The sequence below is a fragment of the Mandrillus leucophaeus genome, unplaced genomic scaffold (assembly GCF_000951045.1).
Source record: "Mandrillus leucophaeus isolate KB7577 unplaced genomic scaffold, Mleu.le_1.0 Scaffold123, whole genome shotgun sequence".
Classification (NCBI taxonomy): domain Eukaryota; kingdom Metazoa; phylum Chordata; class Mammalia; order Primates; family Cercopithecidae; genus Mandrillus; species Mandrillus leucophaeus.
The window spans coordinates 5343132-5363395 of NW_012100654.1; the positions used below are offsets into that span (position 1 = coordinate 5343132).

The window sequence follows — 20264 nt, forward strand, 5'->3', positions numbered from 1 at the left end:
CTCGTGATCCGCCCACCTCGGCCTCCCAAAGTGCTGGGATTACAGTCGTGAGCCACCGCACCCTTTTTTTTTTTTTTTTTGAGACGACGTCTCGCTCTGTCACCAGGCTGGAGTGCAGTAGCGCGATCTCGGCTCACTACAATCTCCGCCTCCCTGGTTCAAGCGACTCTCCTGCCTCAGCCTCCTGAGTAGCTGGGACTACAGGCACGCGCCACCACAGGCCGTTAATTTTTATATTTTTAGTAGAAACAGGATTTCTCCATGTTGGTCAGGCTGGTCTGGAACTCCTGACCTCATGATCCGCCCGCCTTGGCCTCCCAAAGTGCTGGGATTACAGGTGTGAGTCACCGCGCCCAGCATTTTTTTTTTTTCTTTTCCTGAGGGAGTCTTGCTCTGTCACCCAGGCTGGAATGCAGTGGTGTGATCTCGGCTCACTGCAATCTCCGCCTCCTGGGTTCAAGCAATTCTCTGTCTCAGCCTTCTAAGAAGCTGGATTACAGGCGCCCGCCACCACGCCTGGCTAATGTTTGTATTTTCAGTAGAGACAGGGTTTCACCATCTTGACCAGGCTGGTCTTTAATTCCAGACTTCATGATCCACCCTCCTCAGCCTCCCAAAGTGCCGGGATTACAGGCATGAGGCACGGTGCCTGGCCTATTATTTACTTTTTCGTGGACATATCCTATTAGATTGTAATTTTTTAAAGCACAGTACTCATACTTTAATTTCTCCAGATAGTGGCTCTAGCACAGTGCCTTTAATGTAATAGATATACAAGAAATCTTGTAGTTCATTCAGGTTCATATTGTTCACTCTTCTCTGAATCACTTCTAAACTTATTTTAAGTATATATAAGGTGTTAAATTATGTGTAAAATGCTTGTTTTCTAATTATTTTCTGTGGTTCAGATTCACCTCTACTTCAAAACTCTCAATCTCTTTAGGGTAGACTGCCATTTTCCTTTTGTACTTTTCACTAGTATACTTCTGTTCTCATAGACAGCATCCATTATTAATATTTGGCAATAAAGAATTTTCTATGATAAATATTTAAAACCTTAGAAATGACATCCCAGAATAAAACTATGGCCCTCTGACTTCTAATATTTTTCTCACAGTGACACAAAGGGAAATACTGGAAGGTATGGTTGTCATCTAACTACAGCTAAATGATGCTTTAGATAGGCCAGCAAGGTAACCCAGGCAGTCAAGGTGACCAGTGGGAATCATAGTGACATCGAGGATGAATAAGCCCAATCTCACAACACTGCTTCACCTAACTACTGCCAAGAGAAGATATGGGCTCAATGTTACCAGTTTATCATTTTTAAAGATAAGCTGAAAATCTAGATTTTTATATAAAAGATTTTTATATAAAAGGTCCTGAATGTTAGGTATTTGCAACTAACTCAAGATAAAACAACAATGGTGTGGACCAAATAAAGCATTTCTAAAGTCAAGTTCAGCTTATATGCTATTAATCTATAACCTCTGTCTTAGTGTTTATGAAGTGATTTTTTTTCATTACAATATACTATCAATTTTAATCTTCACAACAAAATTTTGGGTTGCACATTTTGCCCACCTTTTACTAATGGGGAACTCCTCTAAAGTAATGAAGTCAATAAATGATGAAGTCAGGGACTCAAGCCACATACTTTATCTCATATTATACAGCCTATTTGTCTTACATCCACAGATCTTAACTTGTATGTGTATATATGGGGAGCAGTATTAGGAGATGAGAGACAGTCAGTCATAAATCCCTATGAAAACCTGATGAAAATTATAGACCAATCATTGATCCTCTCCACAGAAAAATACATAGATGAACATACATATCAAATACTGTATAATCCCAAGGGGTTCACAGGTCCCTGAAGCCTACATAAATGCCTATAGTAAATGAGATTATCTGCAAGAGACAAATGTATGCAAAATATCTTTAGCTTTACTTAATGATAAACATGAATTCATAATAAATAAATCTACCAAAACTATTTTGAATCTCTTTACATTTATAATTATTCTACTGTTAGGATTAATAAATTCTACTCTTTACTCTTTATTACTCGTTATATCAAGCAGTGTTGTCTTTTGTCTTCACACACTTTTTTAAAAGTATATAACTTCTGAGTTTCAAGTGGTTTAGTTCTAGAATTAAAGAATTTGTTGAATAATCTCATGTTCATGCTTTCTGTATGCTTCTAAATGTCAAATGTATTCTCTTCTAAGTTGCTATGATTCCAGACTACATAGTTCATTTCTCAGTTCTTCTTTGTTTGGAAACCCTACCACCAACTTTACCATTTATTTATTCTCTCTGGATTTCTTTCATCTATGCAATTTTTTTCAGGTTTGCAATGGAATTACTTATTATATTGCATGAAGAGTAGAAAACCATTTTTTACTTTGTATTTAATATTTTTTCTGCCAATGTTTATCGCTTTTCTGATCATTTTGACTGTGGCATCACATAATGTCAATATTTTCATAAGAATCCACAATTATTATCATCAGTTTATTTTCTGGGATTTGAATGAATTCAACCAACTCCAAAACCCACACTGCTCATTAGCTCATCATTTAAGGACACAAAATAGTGGTGTCATTTACAAACTTAGGATTTCACAATTCATTCCCTTATCTGGATACAAATAGTAAAACTAGTACTACTCCTAATTCAAAATTGATACTAGTAGGTCCTGTTGTTGAAACTCTTCTACCCAGTAAACACCTGTTGCTAAGGATTCAGCTTATCATTGATAGAACATCCCATGCCCTTCCTACCACATGGCAGACTATCTTTTTGATAGTTTTTATTGGTGAACCCAGATAAATGCTGTTTCAAAGTCTGACTAAATTACATTCATTAGCACCCCTCATACACATATGAATGTAACTCTTCAACATTAATGGTGACTACTATTTATTCTCTACCCTGTGGCAAATGTTGTGCCAGGTTGTTTATGCTACCTTATTTAATCTTTACAAAAAACATGAAATGTAAATATTACTATTATCATTTAGCCATAAGAAAACTGAGGTTGAGAGCTTAGAGAATGTTCCCAAAGTCAGGTGGTGGAGGCCAGGATTCACATCCAGATTTGCCTGAAGTCTTATATCAGACAGGCAGAATTGCTCCTGTAAATAAAGGCAGAATATTACTTTCTCTCCAATGACATTGGCTTGAGGGCTGGTTATAAATTAGGTCCACCTTATGTGTATGAACATCAGCTTCATACTATTCTACAGTTTTCATCCCTCACTCTGAGTTCTTAAGAGTGAGGATTACATTGGAAATGAACCTGTCCTCAAGAATAATGAGCAGTTTTATTTAAATAAATCTAAAATGATTCTGTGCCATTACTACACCTGCTTCAACAACAACAACAACAACAACAAAGAAAAGCAAAGAAGGACTGAAAACCTTTCTAATAGTTCTGTCTTCCACAGAACTAAGTGTGTATTCAAACATCTAGGTTTATTTGTTTATTTATTTTTGTCATTATTATTGTTGTTTTGCTTATTTTTGTTTATTTTCATTCTTGTAGCTGGATCATCTGATCCTCTGACTTTCAAGATACTGGCATTTTCAGAACCTTTATAAATGAAAGGCTTTGAAGGACCTGCAAGATTATTTTCAAAGGTAATTTTGTATTCATTTAAATTGGGGTTTGCCTTACATAAGAGAATATATACCCAAATCATGTAGAAATATATTCTTAAGCAAATTTTTATAATCTTAAGCCCTTGTAACTTGAAAAATTAATATTAAGACTATTGTGTACCAGAGAAGGAAGAGAAAAGGAGAGAGTAGATACTATTTGAGAAAAAGGCATGGAGAAACCAGATAAAGACGCATATCACACTTCTGGAAAATTGGACTGAAGAGAGAGAGAAACTGCAGAGCCAGCACAGCACTAACTATCTCATTGTGGGGAGCTCTGGATGAGAAAGTATATGATAAAGAAGAATAAACAAGGGACACTGTTGAAGATTTTCTGTTCACAAATATCTCACCCATTTAGTCTACCAATTGGATGTTAATTTTTTGCTTAAAAAAACCCTTTTAGTAAATATGTTCTTGCAGGATTAAAACCAGTGGTTCTTCATACCTTTACTCTGAGTAACTGTAACTAAATTGTCTACAACTTAAATAAACTTTTGGGAGAATGTATGTTTTAATTAGTTGTTTTGATTGAACTGTGGAACATTTCAGAGTAAAAACCATAAAGGTCTCTAAACAACCCGAGGGCAGAATGACTGAGAAAGGCGGAATGATGAAATATTAAGGAAGGGCAAGGCTGAGGAAAGGAAGTGAAAAAATACTTACAATTTTACCACAGAAAAATGAGAGGTTATGATTCAGTGATCTCGAAGTTTCCTTCCCGCTCTACCATTCTATGACAGCTGTTATGCAAAAAACGAATGTCTTACACATAAAAACTTGTATGCTATAGTTTCCTTCCTGGAATCTATATCATCCAACTGTTAAAGCAAAAGAGCTCCTTTTTCTGCTCCAACAACATAAAAGAGAATAATTTATTAAAACTAGTTCCAGAGGACACAAAGAAAACCAAAGGATAGAAATCATAGGGAGGTAAGCATCTTTCAAATAAAGAAATTAATAACACACCCTCGAATACTTTGATAATCAGTATTTGATAACTGAGTGAAATCTGGGGTCTAAAGAGATATATAGATCATTGGGGTGGTTGAGAATTTCTCCCTTTGCAAAGAACACACCAAATAAGAACCCTCATCTGCCAGAGGTGAGAAAAAGTGAAGAAAAGAGAGGATATTGCCCCACCAGCCTCAAGGCATTCAACTTCCCCGGCATTCGGTCCTTAGTCCTTTCCCATTTGTCACCTTATTATCTTCGTGTCCACCCTTGCATCATCCACCTGTCACGTCTGTCTCCACAGTCACCTCTACAGACTTTTTTCACACTTTCCCTTCCTGTCTGTTGGTCTCAACGCTCTCTGTCCAGGGTTTACCCACATTTGCTCTACTCCGATTCCTTCCACCGACCCCCTAAGACTCCGAGTAGGGTAGAGGATCGCGCTGCCTCCCCCACTCCCCGCCCCGTAGTCTCCAACAATGTAAGGCGCACTGTGGGAACAAAGCCCAGAGGGGTTTGTGCCTCTTCACCCCCATCCCGGGAGGCTCCCCCTCTATCCCTGGGCGGTCCTCACTCACAGCGCACAGTGTGGAAGGCGCAGCGCGGCTGCTTCTCGAAACTCTCCCCTAACTTGAGAACCCGCTCGCGACGGTCTAGGTGTGAGAATCCCGCTGCGCTGTTCATCATTACTCTCGTGCTCTGACTTTAACTCCGCCGCCGGTGCTCACTATCTGCCACCTCAGCCTGAAGCAGCTGCACTTGATCCCGCCAGCCGAGTCACCACAGACTCCACCCCGCGCCCGACGCGCACCGCCCCACCGGGAGCATCTCACGTTCTGATTGGCTTATTGGCAAAGGGCGCTCCGCCCCTTGACTCCGAGGCCCCTGGTCCCGCCTCCAGGCCCCTTCCCGCGTCGCGACGCAGGCTGTCCCGGGAAGGCCGCGGCGCTGTGGTGCGGCGTGGGAGCCGGGTTCTTTTGTGGAAGAACGCGAAGCGAGGATGAGGTAACTTATCTGAGGTGGTGGCTGGGGAGGGAGAGGGCCTCAGGGCGCCTACCGGGAGGCCAGGACCCCAGGCTTCTGGACGAAGTCAGCCGGCGTGTGAGAGCTCTTAACGGGAGAATTGGCCTGCCCTCACGCCCACTCTGTAGAGATCTGGTGTGGAAACTGAGGCCTGGGGAGGTGCAGTGTCCGGGCACAGGGCCTTGTGTCTTGTCCAAGGCCTGGTAGCGCGAAAGCCGGGTCTAGAATCTGGAGTAAAGGGGCCCCGCGGCCCCAGAATCTCGGTCCTTGGACTGAAGCGACGCTGTTACCTCAGTAATTGTTTTCTGACCTTTTTGTATCAGAGGAAGTTTCTTGTGGTCTTAGGACTGGAGAAGGGGATGTGTAGTGGGGAGGAAAAAGAGGATTAGGAGACAGGAACTGCAGACATTTAGGATCAGCCGCAACCGGATCGCACTGAATTTCCTTTTCATTTATTTTCCTCACAGTGATCCGTGGAGGCAGTAACAGGCGCGGCGAGGGAGAAGTGATTCCAGAAGAATCAAGAGGCTGGGCCGGCCCCAGTGGCCTGGCAACAGGGTAGTAGCATTAAAATAGATAAATAATTGTCTTTTTGTGTCACATTTCATGAATTTAATGTAAAGATGGGAGAAGTGTTGAATTATAGGAGAAACACTCAAGAGAAAGTTTACGCATGGTTTCCATAACAGGTGGTTTTTCAGGGGAATTATGCAGTCCAACTGCACTCCCTCACTTTCTGCCTTAGTCACATTTGTCAATTGATTTTTGGGTAGGTGACTATGTCTCCTTCAACCTGTCTGTGTAAATCCTACCCTTTGAAGGTGTGCCGAAGCTGTTTCATATCGTAGTTAAATGCTTTAAGCCAGATGGTGGCTCCAGTTTGAACCCCTGCTTTATACTTAACAGTGTGACTTTGTGCCAGCTAATTACATTCTCCAGAGTTTAAGTATGCTCATTGTTCAAATTGGGGAAAAAATAATAGTACCCGTTCCTTAGAGTTGTTGGAATGATTAAATGAGTTAATACGTGAAAGCAATTAGAACAATTCCTGGAGCATAACAAGAGGTCTCCAAATGGTTATTATTTAAGGTCCAGCTGTACACTTAATGCTACATTTTAAGACCATCTTGGTGGCTGCCTTCTCTTCTAAATAGAATCATTCTAGGAGGTAGGAATTGCTATGTTGTTTACAGCAAGAAAAGTGGATCAGAGAAGCCCAGTCCTCTGACTTTATGGCCTGTATTCTTATCTGCGTCATCTATTTAGCATTTATCATATATCTGATATTCTTAAGTATATTTTTTAATATGTGTGTGTGTGTACACACGTACATATACATACTTTTCTTTCCCAACCGCAACAATAGCAGAGAGTATCTCTTGTGTGGAATCTTTGTGTCCCCTACATCTACCATACTGCTCTAAACATGTTTGTTGATGACAATAATGATTTAGTGATGTTTTATTATGGTAGCCAGGAGGGCACAAACTGTTTTGAGCCTGTTTTACTTTAGAGAGGCTTCCAACCATAAATCTGAGCTTTCTGTATTGTAACAAAAGAAAAACAGAAAGTCAAGAAATTGAGGCTCAGAATGCCTGAGGTTTGTGCATTTACTCATTCTTTCAACAGGTGTTTAGTAAATCCTGCTACATGCCAGGTACTAGTCTAGCCACTGGGAATATAGTTGTGAACCAAAAATCACAATATAGTTGTGAACCAAGCAGCCACCAAAGATGGTCTTAAATGTAGTATGATGGTAGAGCTGGGCTTTAATAATAACCATTTGGAGAATTCTTATTATGTGCCAGGAATTGTTCCAGTTGCTTTCATGTATTAACTCATTTAATCATCTCTAAGGGATAGGTAGGTTGCCGTCATGAAGCTTACCTTCTGAGGTGAATTTTATCCAAACATATGTTAAAATGAACTATGTTGTACTAGCTTAAGAATAGACAAACAGATTAAATTACTAGAAACTAAATAGATTCCAAAAAGATACCCTGCGTATGTGTATGTATACTTAGTGCATGAAAATGTGACATTTCAGATTGTTTTTGTTGTCTATTCATAACTAGTTACCTTATGAGTTTAGGACTGTTATGTGCATTTTTTAATCCATCAATAACTTTAACATTAGAAATTCAGATTCTTATTGACACCATTCACAAAAATACCTTACTTTCGAAGATATGTAAGGAAAACAAAACCAGAAAAACATGAAGATTTGGAGAATGTTTTTTACCTCTTGGGTTAAAGAGGACCGTTCTAAACATGACACGAAAGACAGACGCCATAAAGGAAAAGATTGTTCTATTTCAGTATGTAAAAAATTGTAAAAATGGCTGGGCGCTGTGGCTCATGCCTGTAATCCCAGCACTTTGGGAAGCTGAAGTGGGCAGACCACTTGAGGTCAGGCCAATATGGTGAAACCCCATCTCTACTAAAAATACAAAAATTAGCTGGGCACGGTGGCACATGCCTGTAATCCCAGCTACTCGGGAGGCTGAGGCATGACAATCACTTGAACCCGGAAGGTGGAGGATGCACAGAGCTGAGATTGCACCACTGCACTGCAGCCAGGGTAAACAGAGTGAGACTCTCTCTCAAAAAAAAAAAAAAATTGTAAAATTATGGTAAAGACCCCATAGTCAAATTTAAAAAAATAAATGACAACCAAGGAGAAAATTTTATAACCAATATAAAAGAGAAAAGATTCCTATCCATGTATGAAAAGCTTGTGCAAAAAAGTAAGACAAACCAATAGAAATATACTCAAAGGATATGAATAGAAAATATATAAATAATGGCCAGTGAACATGAAATGTGGCTGACCTCCCTAATAATCAAAGAAATACAAATTAAAACACAATCATACCAATTATCATGTAATAGATTGGCAAAAATATAAAGGATAATGTGTATATTCATTGCAGTGTTGCTTGTAATAGCATACGGCTTGAGTGACCTCCAGTAGAGGTGATGTTTAGATATATTTTGCTGCATTCTTGAAAAGGAAATGTAGCATAATGCAGCTATTTGGAAAGAATGAGATAACTATATGCACTCTCTTTGAAAGTTTTGTGATTACTATGTGCCAGGAGTTGCACTGGGCTTTCTTTAAAGTATTTTCAGCAAACCTGTCTTTTAATGATTTATATTGTACCTAATAAGAGATATATGAATGGAAAAACAGTTTTTGCTCTCACATCATGACAACACAAAAGACTTCTGTGACCAAATGTGTGGAGATTTCTCCCACTAACAAGCAAGCAATCAATTCTGCAACAGACACAAGCTGGGTATCATCTAATTCAGTTCTGACACTGTCTACTTGGAGATAGGGTCAGATCCCTCAGGTTTAGGGCTTAGTCCCACAAGAGTGGCCCCCACTTCTGATGCTAGTCGCAAGCCCTGGGTTGTTTTACCTGTGCTTCTGACTGACCAGCTATACATGGGGAATCCTACCACCCCCTCCTTGGGGTGTATTAATTTGCTCGGGGAGCTCACATAACTGAGGGAAACATGTTTTCCAGTTTATTATAAAGATATTACAGAGACCCTGGGCAACATGGAGAAACCCTGTCTCTACTAAAAATACAAAAAATTAACTGAGCGTCATGGCTTGCACTTATAGTCCTAGCTACTGGGACTGAGGCTGAGGTGGGAGAATCACCTGAACCCGAGAAGTCAAGGCTGCAGTAAGCCATAATTGTACCATTGCCCTCCAGCCTGGGCAACAGGAGTGAGATCCTGTCTCAAAAAAAAAAAAAAGATATTAGGATACAAATACAGAGATGCATACTGTGAAGTATGGGAAGGGGCACAGAGTTTCCATGTCCTCCCTGGGTGTGATATCCGGGAGGTTCCTCCAGGAACTTCCATATGTTCAGCTATGCAGAAGTTCTTTGTACCCCATCCTCTTGAGCCTTTTATGGAGATTTCATTGGATAGGCATGACTGAAGTGTGGACAATCATTTTGGAAATGTGATTGGGCAAAAAAAGATATGATCTAATACTAATAGACTGAGTGGGAGACCCAGCAAGGCCTGGCTGCTCAGATTCTTCTTGGCTTCTCTATGCAGCACTCCTTCCAGGATACAGGGCAAGACCCATTCTGAAACAGGGGTCTTATGACCTACAACTAGACAAGATAGGTCAGAGAAAGGCAGGGATGATTAGAGTTCTGCTTTGGAGAGAAGGAGCAGGTGAAAGGAGGAGAGGAGAAAGTCAGAGATAGATTCTGTTTTCTGAGGCCTAAAGCACCCTAACATAACAATATTGTAACAAAGGCTATGGGAGTTATGAGCCAGGAACTGTGGACAAAAACGTATATATGTATATGTATATATGTACATTTGGAAATGATCAAATGATCACGGGCTCTACTTCATAGCCCTGTTGTGAGGATTAGATAAGACAGTGTATAGTATATTAACACAGTGCTTAGCTTATATTAAACACTTGATACATGTTAGCTTTATTATAAATAAGGAAATATACTTTTATTATGTGAGGATATCTTTGAGCTTCAAATGCTTTAAAACTTTTTTTTTAGAGACAGAGTCTTGCTTTGTTGACCAGGCTAGTCTCAAACACCTATTCTCAAGTGATTCTCCTGCCTTAAACTTTTTTACATAGAGAAAGTTTTAGCAACAATTAGGATGTGGACCTTGTTTTTTAATGTTAGGAGAATTGATTTTATTCAATATACTATTTATTTATTTTTTATTATTATTATTTTGAGACAGAGTCTAGCTATGTCGCTCAGGCTGGAGTGCAGTGATGTGATCTCCGGTCACTGCATCCTCCGCCTCCTGGGTTCAAACTATCCTGCCTCAGCCTCCCGAGTAACTGGGATTACAGGCACGCACCACCATGCCCACCTGATTTTTGTATTCTTAATAGAGATGGGGTTTCACTATGTTGGCCAGGCTGGTCTTGAATTCCTGACTGCAAGTGATTCACCCACCTTGGCCTCCCAAAGTGCTGGGATTACAGGCGTGAGCCACTGCACTTGGCCTTATTCACTATACTATTTAGAAGCAATCACTGATTATCTTATATTTATGTAACATTTCTGAGCATTAGTGTGTTGAAGGTCAGTGCTTCACTAGGAGGGCTCACAGGACTCAGAATATAGTGTACTTACAGCTATGATTTATTACAGTGAAGGGAAATAAAGCAAAATCAGCAAAGGGAAAAAGCATATTGGGTGAAATCCAGAGGAAATCAGGTACAAGCTTCTGAGTTCTCTCCCAGTGGAGTTACGTAGGATATGCTTAATTCCTCCAGCAGCCAGCTGTGACAACATGTTTGAAGCGTTGTCTACCACGGAAGCTCAACTAGACACTCAGTGATCAGAATTTTTATTGGAGGATGGCCACATAGGCACCCTTTATATAGGTACTCTTGGCTGGCATATACCAGAATTCTAAGACTCCTGGAAGGAAAGCAGGTATTCAGCATGAACCACATTATTTTTTATAAACAGTTTTAGGCACAGGGAGCCACTCTTGTCAAAGAATGCTAGAAACCCTCCTGAAATCCAAGTTCTAGATGCTAGTCAAGGGCCAACCTTGTAAGCACACCTTTGAAAGGATAGTAGTCTTAGGCCTGTCATGTTAGCTCTTTTTTGCAGTTTTTCTTGTACAATTAAAGGAAGTTAATTCCTATCCTAGAATTATTGTGCAGATTAGACAGAGAATGTGAAGCTCCTATCACAGTTCCTGACTCTTAGTGAGTGCACAATAAATAATACCTGCTATAGCTGTTACATGTGAGGTATAGGAATCTTGAGCTCTTTTACACTGGTTAGAAAAACCAGTTTTCTATAAGGAAGAAATGAAAAAATCTATATTCTGCTTCTCAAACAAGGCAAGACAAGCTGTTTTTATTTATATTGAAATTATATTTCAAACATTATTTAGGTAGTGAACATTTTACGGCTTTTTGACCTTTATTCTCTTGTTCTGTTAAAATATAGGTAATATGAGAAATGAAGCCAACAGGTACAGACCCAAGGATCTTATCTATAGCTGCTGAAGTTGCAAAAAGCCCTGAGCAGAATGTCCCTGTTATACTGTTGAAGTTAAAAGGTAAGAAAATCTTTTTGTGATTAGATATCATTTTAAGTGAAAAACGGTTCCATCATTGGTACAATTTTAACATTTCTTTTAAATTTGTTCAGAGAAATCTTAACACTATAATAGAACAGTAATTTTTCCTTCTAATACATTTTTAGTGATTATTCAACATATAAAAATACAAATAGCTCCTGGGTGTATTAAACAAAATTAAATATATCTTATTTCCTTTTGCCTTAGAAATAATAAACATCACACCTTTAGGAAGCTCAGAGTTGAAGAAAATCAAACAAGATATATATTGTTATGATCTCATTCAATATTGCCTCTTGGTCCTCAGTCAAGATTGTTCTCGAATCCAGGGTGGTTGGACTACCATTTCCCAGCTTACACAGATATTAAGGTAAAATGAAGCAGTAAGTCAGCTTGTTCTTGAGGGATGTAGTAGTTGATTCTGATTTTCAACGTTTGCTTTTTATTTATCTGCCTAACAAACATTGGCAACCTCCTGTTGTAGGTTTTGGTTGTACTTTTCCTTCATATTATATGTTGTTATTCATAATTTTACTTCAGATTGTTTGACTGTCTAAAATTTTCCTCCACAAGCTTAATGAAGATGGTGATCATTTTTTTTCTCACCACTGAATTCCAAGTGCCTAATATACTCTTTATTGACTAAGGAAGTTTTAAAGAAGTGAAGAAATTAAGGCACTGGCTCTGTACTTGAGAAACTTAAAATAGAGATTGGGTGACAGTCATGTAAGTATATGATACAAAGCAGAATGAAATCAGTGCTAAAATGAAAGTATGCAAGCAAGTACTATAGGAGAACCGATAAAGAAACATTCGTTTCACTACATCAATTTAGCTATCAACTATATATTTCATTAAGCAACCCAAATACTGTCAATAACATTTAGAAGTAGAATTTCCTGATCTACTGCCATGCTAGAAATCAATAGAAGAGAAATAAACATTTTTTAAAAGGAGGTAGTAAAATAAACCAGATGTTCTTAGTGCCTAAACTACTTCCTGATTAAGTAACTGAAAGGATGTATTTACTAACTGGATCCTAGCCTTCTTGTTTTGTTTTTCCTAAATAAGGCATTTGGGTTTAGTAAACTGTTCCCACTGGAAGGGTTTGTCTTGGATGCTAGATTTCTAAGCTGCTTAATCCTACTGTGTTACTTGGTAAAGGCCAAATTTAAAGTATACAGTTACAAAGAACAGTTAAAAAAATGTATATCATGTTCTTTTTCATACTTTAATTTTCAAGATTGATTTTCTTAAGTAAATAAAGACTTATGTTTTTGTTTGATTAGATATGCTAGTTTATGATAATATTAATTAAGCCAGGCTCATGGGTAGAATACAAGACTTAAGAAATTCCCATGTTTGTGAATGCACAAACATAATTTCATTTGTTAAGCCTTTCAATCAAAATAGATACTCTTAAGTAATTAACTTTAGGAACCAAAGAGAAAAGAAAAGCTGATACATGTAAGCATTAGCCCATTAACTTTAGGAACCCAGGTGCAAATAAACTAACAAAAAAAAAATGATACATGTAAATGTTAGCCACTTAGTTTTTTTTTTTTTAACTTTTATTTTAGGTTCAGGGGTACATGTGGAGGTTTGTTTTATAAGTAAATTGCATACTCAGTGTTTGTTCTCACTTATAAGTGAGAATATGCAGTGTTTGGCTTTCTGTTTCTGTGTTAGTTCACTTAGGTTAATGGCCTTCAGCTCCATCCATGTTGCTGCAAAGGACATGATGTTGTTCTTTTTTATGGCTGCATAGTATTCCATGGTGTATATGTACCACCCCAAAGAAATATACCATTTTCTTTATCCAGTCTGCCATTGATTACTTAGATTTTTAACATGCTCAATACATAGTTGTTATTGCTTATTAGTGTCCATGCATTTTGTTGAAAAGACTTAAACAGCAGATTCTGTTCATTAGAGAACACACATAGAGACCATTCTTGAGTTTGAGGCTCTTTTGAATGTTAGTTTACAGAAAAACCTTTTATTATAGAGATTTCTGACATGTTAAGTGACTTTCTCTCCTCTAATGTATATTGTAAAGTGTTCCTACTAGAGTTAGGTTTTGCTGTTTGTCCTTCTGATATAAGGAATATGCAAGTGAATATTTTGCAAAAAGTGGATCTATTGGAAGGTAAAATTGGCATGAAATTAGTGTTTGGTTTGCTTATGTATCCCTTGCAAACAAATCCTACCTGGGCATTTTTCAGCTATTGGATGTCTAAAATGTATGAGTTAACACAAATGCCTTTCATAAATTAAACTCTCAAGGTATCCTATAGCTTTGAGAATGATCATAGACAATTCACCAAAAACTTAGCTTCTCTTTATTGTGAGCCATGTGTCTTTTATTTCCTGAATGAGCTGATGTGTAGGTTTTTAGGATATATAAATCCCAGACCTAAGTACCTGCATGGTCCATACCACTGTTTACTTTTCTAGGAAGTTGTTAATTTTTCGACAAAAATTCTTTATTGGCTTGGGAATAAAAGAAGCATACTAAAAATTCTCAATAAGGCACAGTGTCTCTAGAAGCTTGAGCATTCTATGTAAACTTCTAATTAACACAAACTTGTGCTCTTATTTCAGCCATTGCTGTGTGGGCTTGGAGCCAGGAGAAGATGCAGAGGAATTTTACAATGAATTGCTTCCATCAGCTGCAGAAAATTTTCTATTTTTGGGTAGACAATTACAAACATGTTTTATCAATGCAGCTAAGGTATGTGTTTATTCCGTGCTTTGTAGCTAAATCAGTTTAATTCTTGAGAAGCTGTTCTGTTATTTTTCAAATGTGCAATATTTGGCTGAAAGAACAATTAAAATAGTGGATTTAAACATTTTTAAAGTTACAACCTTCCAAAAATCATCTCTGTGTTTGAAAAATTTTTAATGAAGCATGCCGTTTGATTTTTTGAAGGATCCGCCTTGCTACTTTACTTGTTGGGCAGCACCCATAGACAGTTATTTCCATAACATCTTTCTAAACATACTTTTTACTTAAATTAACAGTAGAGGAAAGTATGTTCTCTAGGGCTAGGGCTTTTCTGAGTAGCTCCAGTAGTGAAGAATAAAGGTGAACTTCCTATTTGATCTCTCATATCTTCTCCAATCAAAATATTCAACCCAAACATAGGGGTCTTTTCAAGTATTTCTTGATTGCATTATGCTAGATGCTATACATATGCTGTTTTTTTGATCCAGGGATTTAGAAGTGTATTGCTTAATTTCCAACTATTTGAAGATCTACTAGATACTTTATTGTTATCAATTTCTAATTTAATTATGTTTTGGCCAGATAACATTCTCTATACCATTTCAATCCTTTGGAATTTTTTCAGACTTGTTTTATGGCCCTCCCCATATGTTTTATCTTTGTGAATATTCTGTTAAAATAAACTTTTGTGGGCCGGGTGTGGTGGCTCACGCCTGTAATCCCAGCAGCTTGGGAGGCCAAGGTGGGCAGATCTCCTAAGGTCGGGAGTTTGAGACCAGCCTCACCCACATGGAGAAACCCTGGCTCTACTAAAAATACAAAATTAGCCGGGCATGGTGGCACATAACTATAATCCCAGCTACTTGGGAGGCTGAGGCAGGAGGATCACTTGAACCCAGGAGGCAGAGGTTGCAGTGAGCCAAGATTGTGCCATTGCACTCCCCTTGGGCAACGAGAGCAAAACTCCATCTGAAAAAAAAAAAAAAAAGAGAAAGACACCTTTGCTTTGCACAGTTCCATCTTAACTGAAACTTGTTCATATCAGAACCATGCAAAGGTTTTAATATGCACAGGTTTTATTTAATATGGTGCCATGCAAAAGCTAGGATTACTTGTATACCCAAATGTGAACTCTGCAGTTGTGTGTAATGTTCTATAAACTTTAATTAGGTCAATTTGGTTAGTAGAGTTGTTGAAGTCTTCTAAATTCTCTTTTTTTTTTTCGTCTGCATTTCTACTTTTTAGTGAGCAAGGGTACTAAAATTTCCAACTATGATTGTGGATTTGTCTAATTTTGTCTTTAGTTCCATATGGTTTTGCTTCATGTATTACAAAACTCTGTGATTAGATACATACACATTTAGGAATATTATATCTTCTGGATGAATGAAATCTATTATCATTATGAAATGGTTTTTTTTTTTTTTTTTTTTAACCTTACTCATGGACTCAGGTCACATGAAATGATCTTCTTTATCTCTGGTAATACACCTTATCTTGAAGTCTACTTTGTTTATTATTACGAATATTGCCACTCCAGTTTTCTTATAATTAGTGTTTACGTGATACACTTTCTGCAGTTTCACCTTTCATGGTTTCAGTTACCCATGGCCAATAGTGGTTCAAAAATATTAAATGGAGGATTCCATAAATAAACAGTTAAATTTTAAATGGCATGGTGCTCTGCATAGCATGATGAAATCTCATAGTGTCCTTCCCGGGATGTGAAGCACCCTATGACCAGCGTATCAGCACTGTATAGGCTACCTGCTGGTTGGTCACTTAGTAACCGGTCTCAGTTTTCGGATTAAAAAAAAAAAAGTATATATAGGGTTCAGTACTATCCACACTTTCAGGCATCCACTGGGGGCCTTGGAACATGTCTTCCATGGGTAAGGAGGAGACTATTGTACATCATTTCTCAACCCTTTACTTTTTAATCTCCATCTTATACTTAAAGTGAGTCTATTTTAAATAGCATATTGTCAGGTCTTGCTTTTTCGTCTAGTCTGACAAGCTGTTGTTTTAAATGGTATCATTTGCTTGCATTTAATCTAAGTTGTGGTATGGTTGGGTTTAATTCTACCATTATGGTATTTTTAAAATCCACTTTCCATCTTTTGTACTATTCTGTCATATATTTTACTTTTACATATATTATAAAATCCACCATGTGTTATTTTTACTTTAAATAGTGTATTGACTTTTCAATAATTTAAAGAAATGAAAGAAAAATGATTTTTTATATCTACTATGTCTGGTTGTCTTTATTCCTTTAAACAGATCTGAATTTTCATTTGGTATCATTTCCTTTAAGCCTGACAGCCTCCTTTAGCATATCTTTTGCACAGCGGAACAGTGCAATTCCGCTGGTAATGAAATCTCTCAGCTTTTTGGTTATCTGAAAATGTCTTCATGATGCCTTCACTTTTGAGGAATATTTCTGTTGCATGTGTATAATTCTACTTCATCAATTTTTCCCCCTTTTTGCACTTTAAAGATTTTTTTTCCATTGTCTTTGGCATCTTTTGTTTCTGATGTAAATTCAGCCTTCATTCTTGTTGTCATTCTCCTATACATATTGAATATTTTTATCTTTGGCTTCTTTAAGATATTCTCTTTGTTTGGTTTATTTTGTTTTATTTTCTGCAATTTTACTTTGATTAACGTTATTGTAGATTTCCTGATGTCTATCTTGCTTGGAGGTCCTGAGCTTCATGTATCTGAGTTATTGTATTCATATTAAGAAAATTTTCAGCTAATATTTTTTCAAATACTTTTTTTGTCCTATTCTCTCTACCTTCCCTCTGGGACTTCTGGTTATTGAGGCTGTCTTCATCATTTTGTTGTTGTTGTTTACTTCAGTTTCAATAATTTCTATTGGTCCGTTTTCAAGTACATTGACCCTATCTTCTGCAGTGTCTAATGTGCTAATAATCCTACCTAGTGAATTTTTCATTTCATACATTGTATTGTTCTATGATTTTTATTTGCTTCTCTTATAGATTGTTTACCATACTTATTATAGTTAGTTTTAAGTTATTGTTTATAAATCCAATACCTGGATCATTTGAGAGTCTTTTAATACCTGTTTTTTCTCTTAATACTGGGTCAAATTTTTCTGCTTCTTCACATGTCTATTAATTTTTTGTTTTATAGTGGACACCGTGAATGACACATTATAGAAATTCATATCTTCCTCTGAAGACTTGAGAGCAGTTAAATTCTGGCAGGTCAATTGTTCCTGTGGAGTTTTGGTTTTAGCCTTTCTATGGAGAGGTTTATTTCAGTTTTGCTGTTAGAGTATTGCCCTTAGTCCTGGTTCACAGTCCTTATACCTAAGGTGGGATCCTTATGTGGTTTAAATGGAAAGCCCACCTTGTTAACCCAGACCATCTGACCTGGAAGAACCTAGACTCCAAACTCTGTATACCCAGCACTAGGCAAATGATGAAATTGCTGGTAATTGCTGCAACTTCTTATTTGAACTCTTTTCACTGTGTTAATAAACACACACTGGGAAAAGCCAGGCATATTAGTCGGGTTTCTCCAGAAAAACAGAACCAATAGAAGATATATGGAGAGAGAGAAAGAAAGAGAAAGTGCTTGATTATAAGGAATTGGCAATTATGGAGGCTAACAAGTCCTGAGATTTGCAGTTGGTAAGCTGGAGACCCAGGAGAGCTGATGGCCTAGTCTGAGTTTAAAGGTCTTAGAATCTGGAGAACTGATAGCGTAGTGCCAGTCCAAATGCTGGCAGGCTCAAGATCCATGAAGAATCAGTGTTTCAGTTTGACTCTAAAGTCAGGAAAAAATGATGTCCCAACTCAAGGGCAGTCAGGCAAGAGGAATTTCCCTTTATGTAGGAGAGGTTCAATCTTTTGTTCTACTCAAGCCTTCAACTGATTGTATGAGGCCCACCCACATTAAGGAAAGCAATCTGCTTTACTCAGACTAAAAATTTAAATGTTAAACTCATCTAAAAATACCCTTACAGAAACACCCAGAATAGTGTTTGAGAAGCACACAAGATAAATTTTGATTTCAGTCAGTGCATTTTATTTCAGGGTCATGTCTGTGTGCCTTTGCTTGCTATCTAAAACCTTCAAACAATTGCTTTTTATATTTTTTCCCGAGTTTATACATTTGGTCAACAAAGCATGGGCCAACAAACTATGGCCTGTTGGCTAAATCTAGCTTATTTTTTTAAATTAAATTGTATTAGAACACAGCTATACCTATTTGTTTATATTATCCATGACTACTTTCACTATAGCCCTAGAGTTCAGTAGTTTCTAGAGACTGTAATGCCTAAAATATTTTCTGGCCCATAACTAACAGGAAAGTAAGTTCTATAAAGAAGAAGAGCAGGGGACAACCAATGTGAACAAGAGTGATTTGAAAAAGCTTTGTGGGGCCAGTGGTACCTGGTCTATCTCTAAAGCATGGGTGAGATTTGGAAATATGAGGGCATTACAGGCAAGGGAAATGGACAAGACCAGAAAAGAGGAATAAGTATGGCATCTTTGAGTCCCAGAGCAGATACCTACTAGAGTTAGAGTATTCTCATTCAGAAAGATTGAAAGCCAGATGCAGTGGCTCACGCCTGTATAATCCCAGCACTTTGGGAGGCTGAGATTACAGGATCACTTGACGCCAGGAGTTCAAGACCAACCTGGGCAACACAGAAAGACCTAGCCAAGTGTGGTGGCACATACCTGTCTTCCTAGCTACTCAGGAGCCTAGGGCAGGAGGATTGCTTGAGCCCAGAAGCTCACGGCTGCAGTGAGCTATGGTCATGTCACTGCACCCCAGCTTTGGCAACAGAGCAAGATCTTCTCTCTTAAAAAAAACAAAAGGAAAAAACAGAAAAAGAGTTTGAACTTGATCCTACAACAGTGAAGACACTTTTTTTGTCTATTACATTTTATTCTATTTTTAAAAATATTCTCAGTTTTGAGTTCTTTGTTTTTTTAATTTTCATTAACTTTTTTTTTTTCATTTTTTTAACTTTTATTTTAGGTTTGGGGGTACATATGAAGGCTTGTTACATAGGTAAACGCATGTTGTGGGAGTTTGTTGCACATATTATTTCATTACCCATGTATTAAACCCAGTACCCAATAGTTATCTTTTCTGTTCCTCTCCTTCCTTTCACCCTCCCCGCTAAAGTAGACCCCAGTGTCTATTGTTTCCTTCTTTGTGTTCGTAAGTTCTTATCATTTAGCTCTCACTTAAAAGTGATAACATGCAGTATTTGTTTTTCTGTTCCTGTGTTAATTTGCTGAGGATAATAGCCTCCAACTGCATCCATGTTCCTGCAAAAGACATGATCCTGTTCTTTTTAATGGCTGCATAGCATTCCATGGTATATTGGTACCATGTTTTCTTTTTTTTTTTAATTTTTTTTTTTAATTATTATACTTTAAGTTCTAGGGTACATGTGCACAACGTGCAGGTTTGTTACATATGTATATATGTGCCATGTTGGTGTGCTGTACCCATTAACTCGTCATTTACATTAGGTGTATCTCCTAATGCTATCCCTCCCCCCGTCCCTTCCCCACAATAGGCCCTGGTGTGTGATGTTCCCCTTCCTGTATCCAAGTGATCTCATTGTTCAATTCCCACCTATCAGTGAGAACATGCAGTGTTTGGTTTTCTGTTCTTGCAATAGTTTGCTGAGAATGATGGTTTCCAGCTGCATCCATGTCCCTACAAAGGACACAAACTCATCCTTTTTATGACTGCATAGTATTCCATGGTGTATATG

At 37.8% G+C, this 20264-nt stretch overlaps 2 protein-coding genes across 5 annotated transcripts in view; one reads left to right on the forward strand and one right to left on the reverse strand.

Moving 5' to 3' along the window:
* Window positions 1-5414, reverse strand: part of EAF2 (ELL associated factor 2) — a 60334-nt gene extending 54920 nt beyond the window's left edge. For all 3 annotated transcript variants that reach the window (XM_011971592.1, XM_011971593.1, XM_011971591.1), the window contains exon 1: window positions 5202-5414. In XM_011971592.1, the coding sequence (XP_011826982.1) occupies window positions 5202-5310 (109 nt within the window). In that variant the 5' untranslated portion in view covers window positions 5311-5414. The remainder of the gene's footprint in view (window positions 1-5201) is intronic.
* Window positions 5415-5511: 97 nt separating this feature from the next.
* Window positions 5512-20264, forward strand: part of IQCB1 (IQ motif containing B1) — a 73056-nt gene continuing 58303 nt past the window's right edge. For both annotated transcript variants that reach the window (XM_011971594.1, XM_011971595.1), the window contains exons 1-5: window positions 5512-5628; window positions 6114-6204; window positions 11631-11742; window positions 11971-12133; window positions 14368-14497. In XM_011971594.1, coding sequence (XP_011826984.1) covers window positions 11643-11742; window positions 11971-12133; window positions 14368-14497 — 393 coding nt within the window. In that variant the 5' untranslated portion in view covers window positions 5512-5628; window positions 6114-6204; window positions 11631-11642. The remainder of the gene's footprint in view (window positions 5629-6113; window positions 6205-11630; window positions 11743-11970; window positions 12134-14367; window positions 14498-20264) is intronic.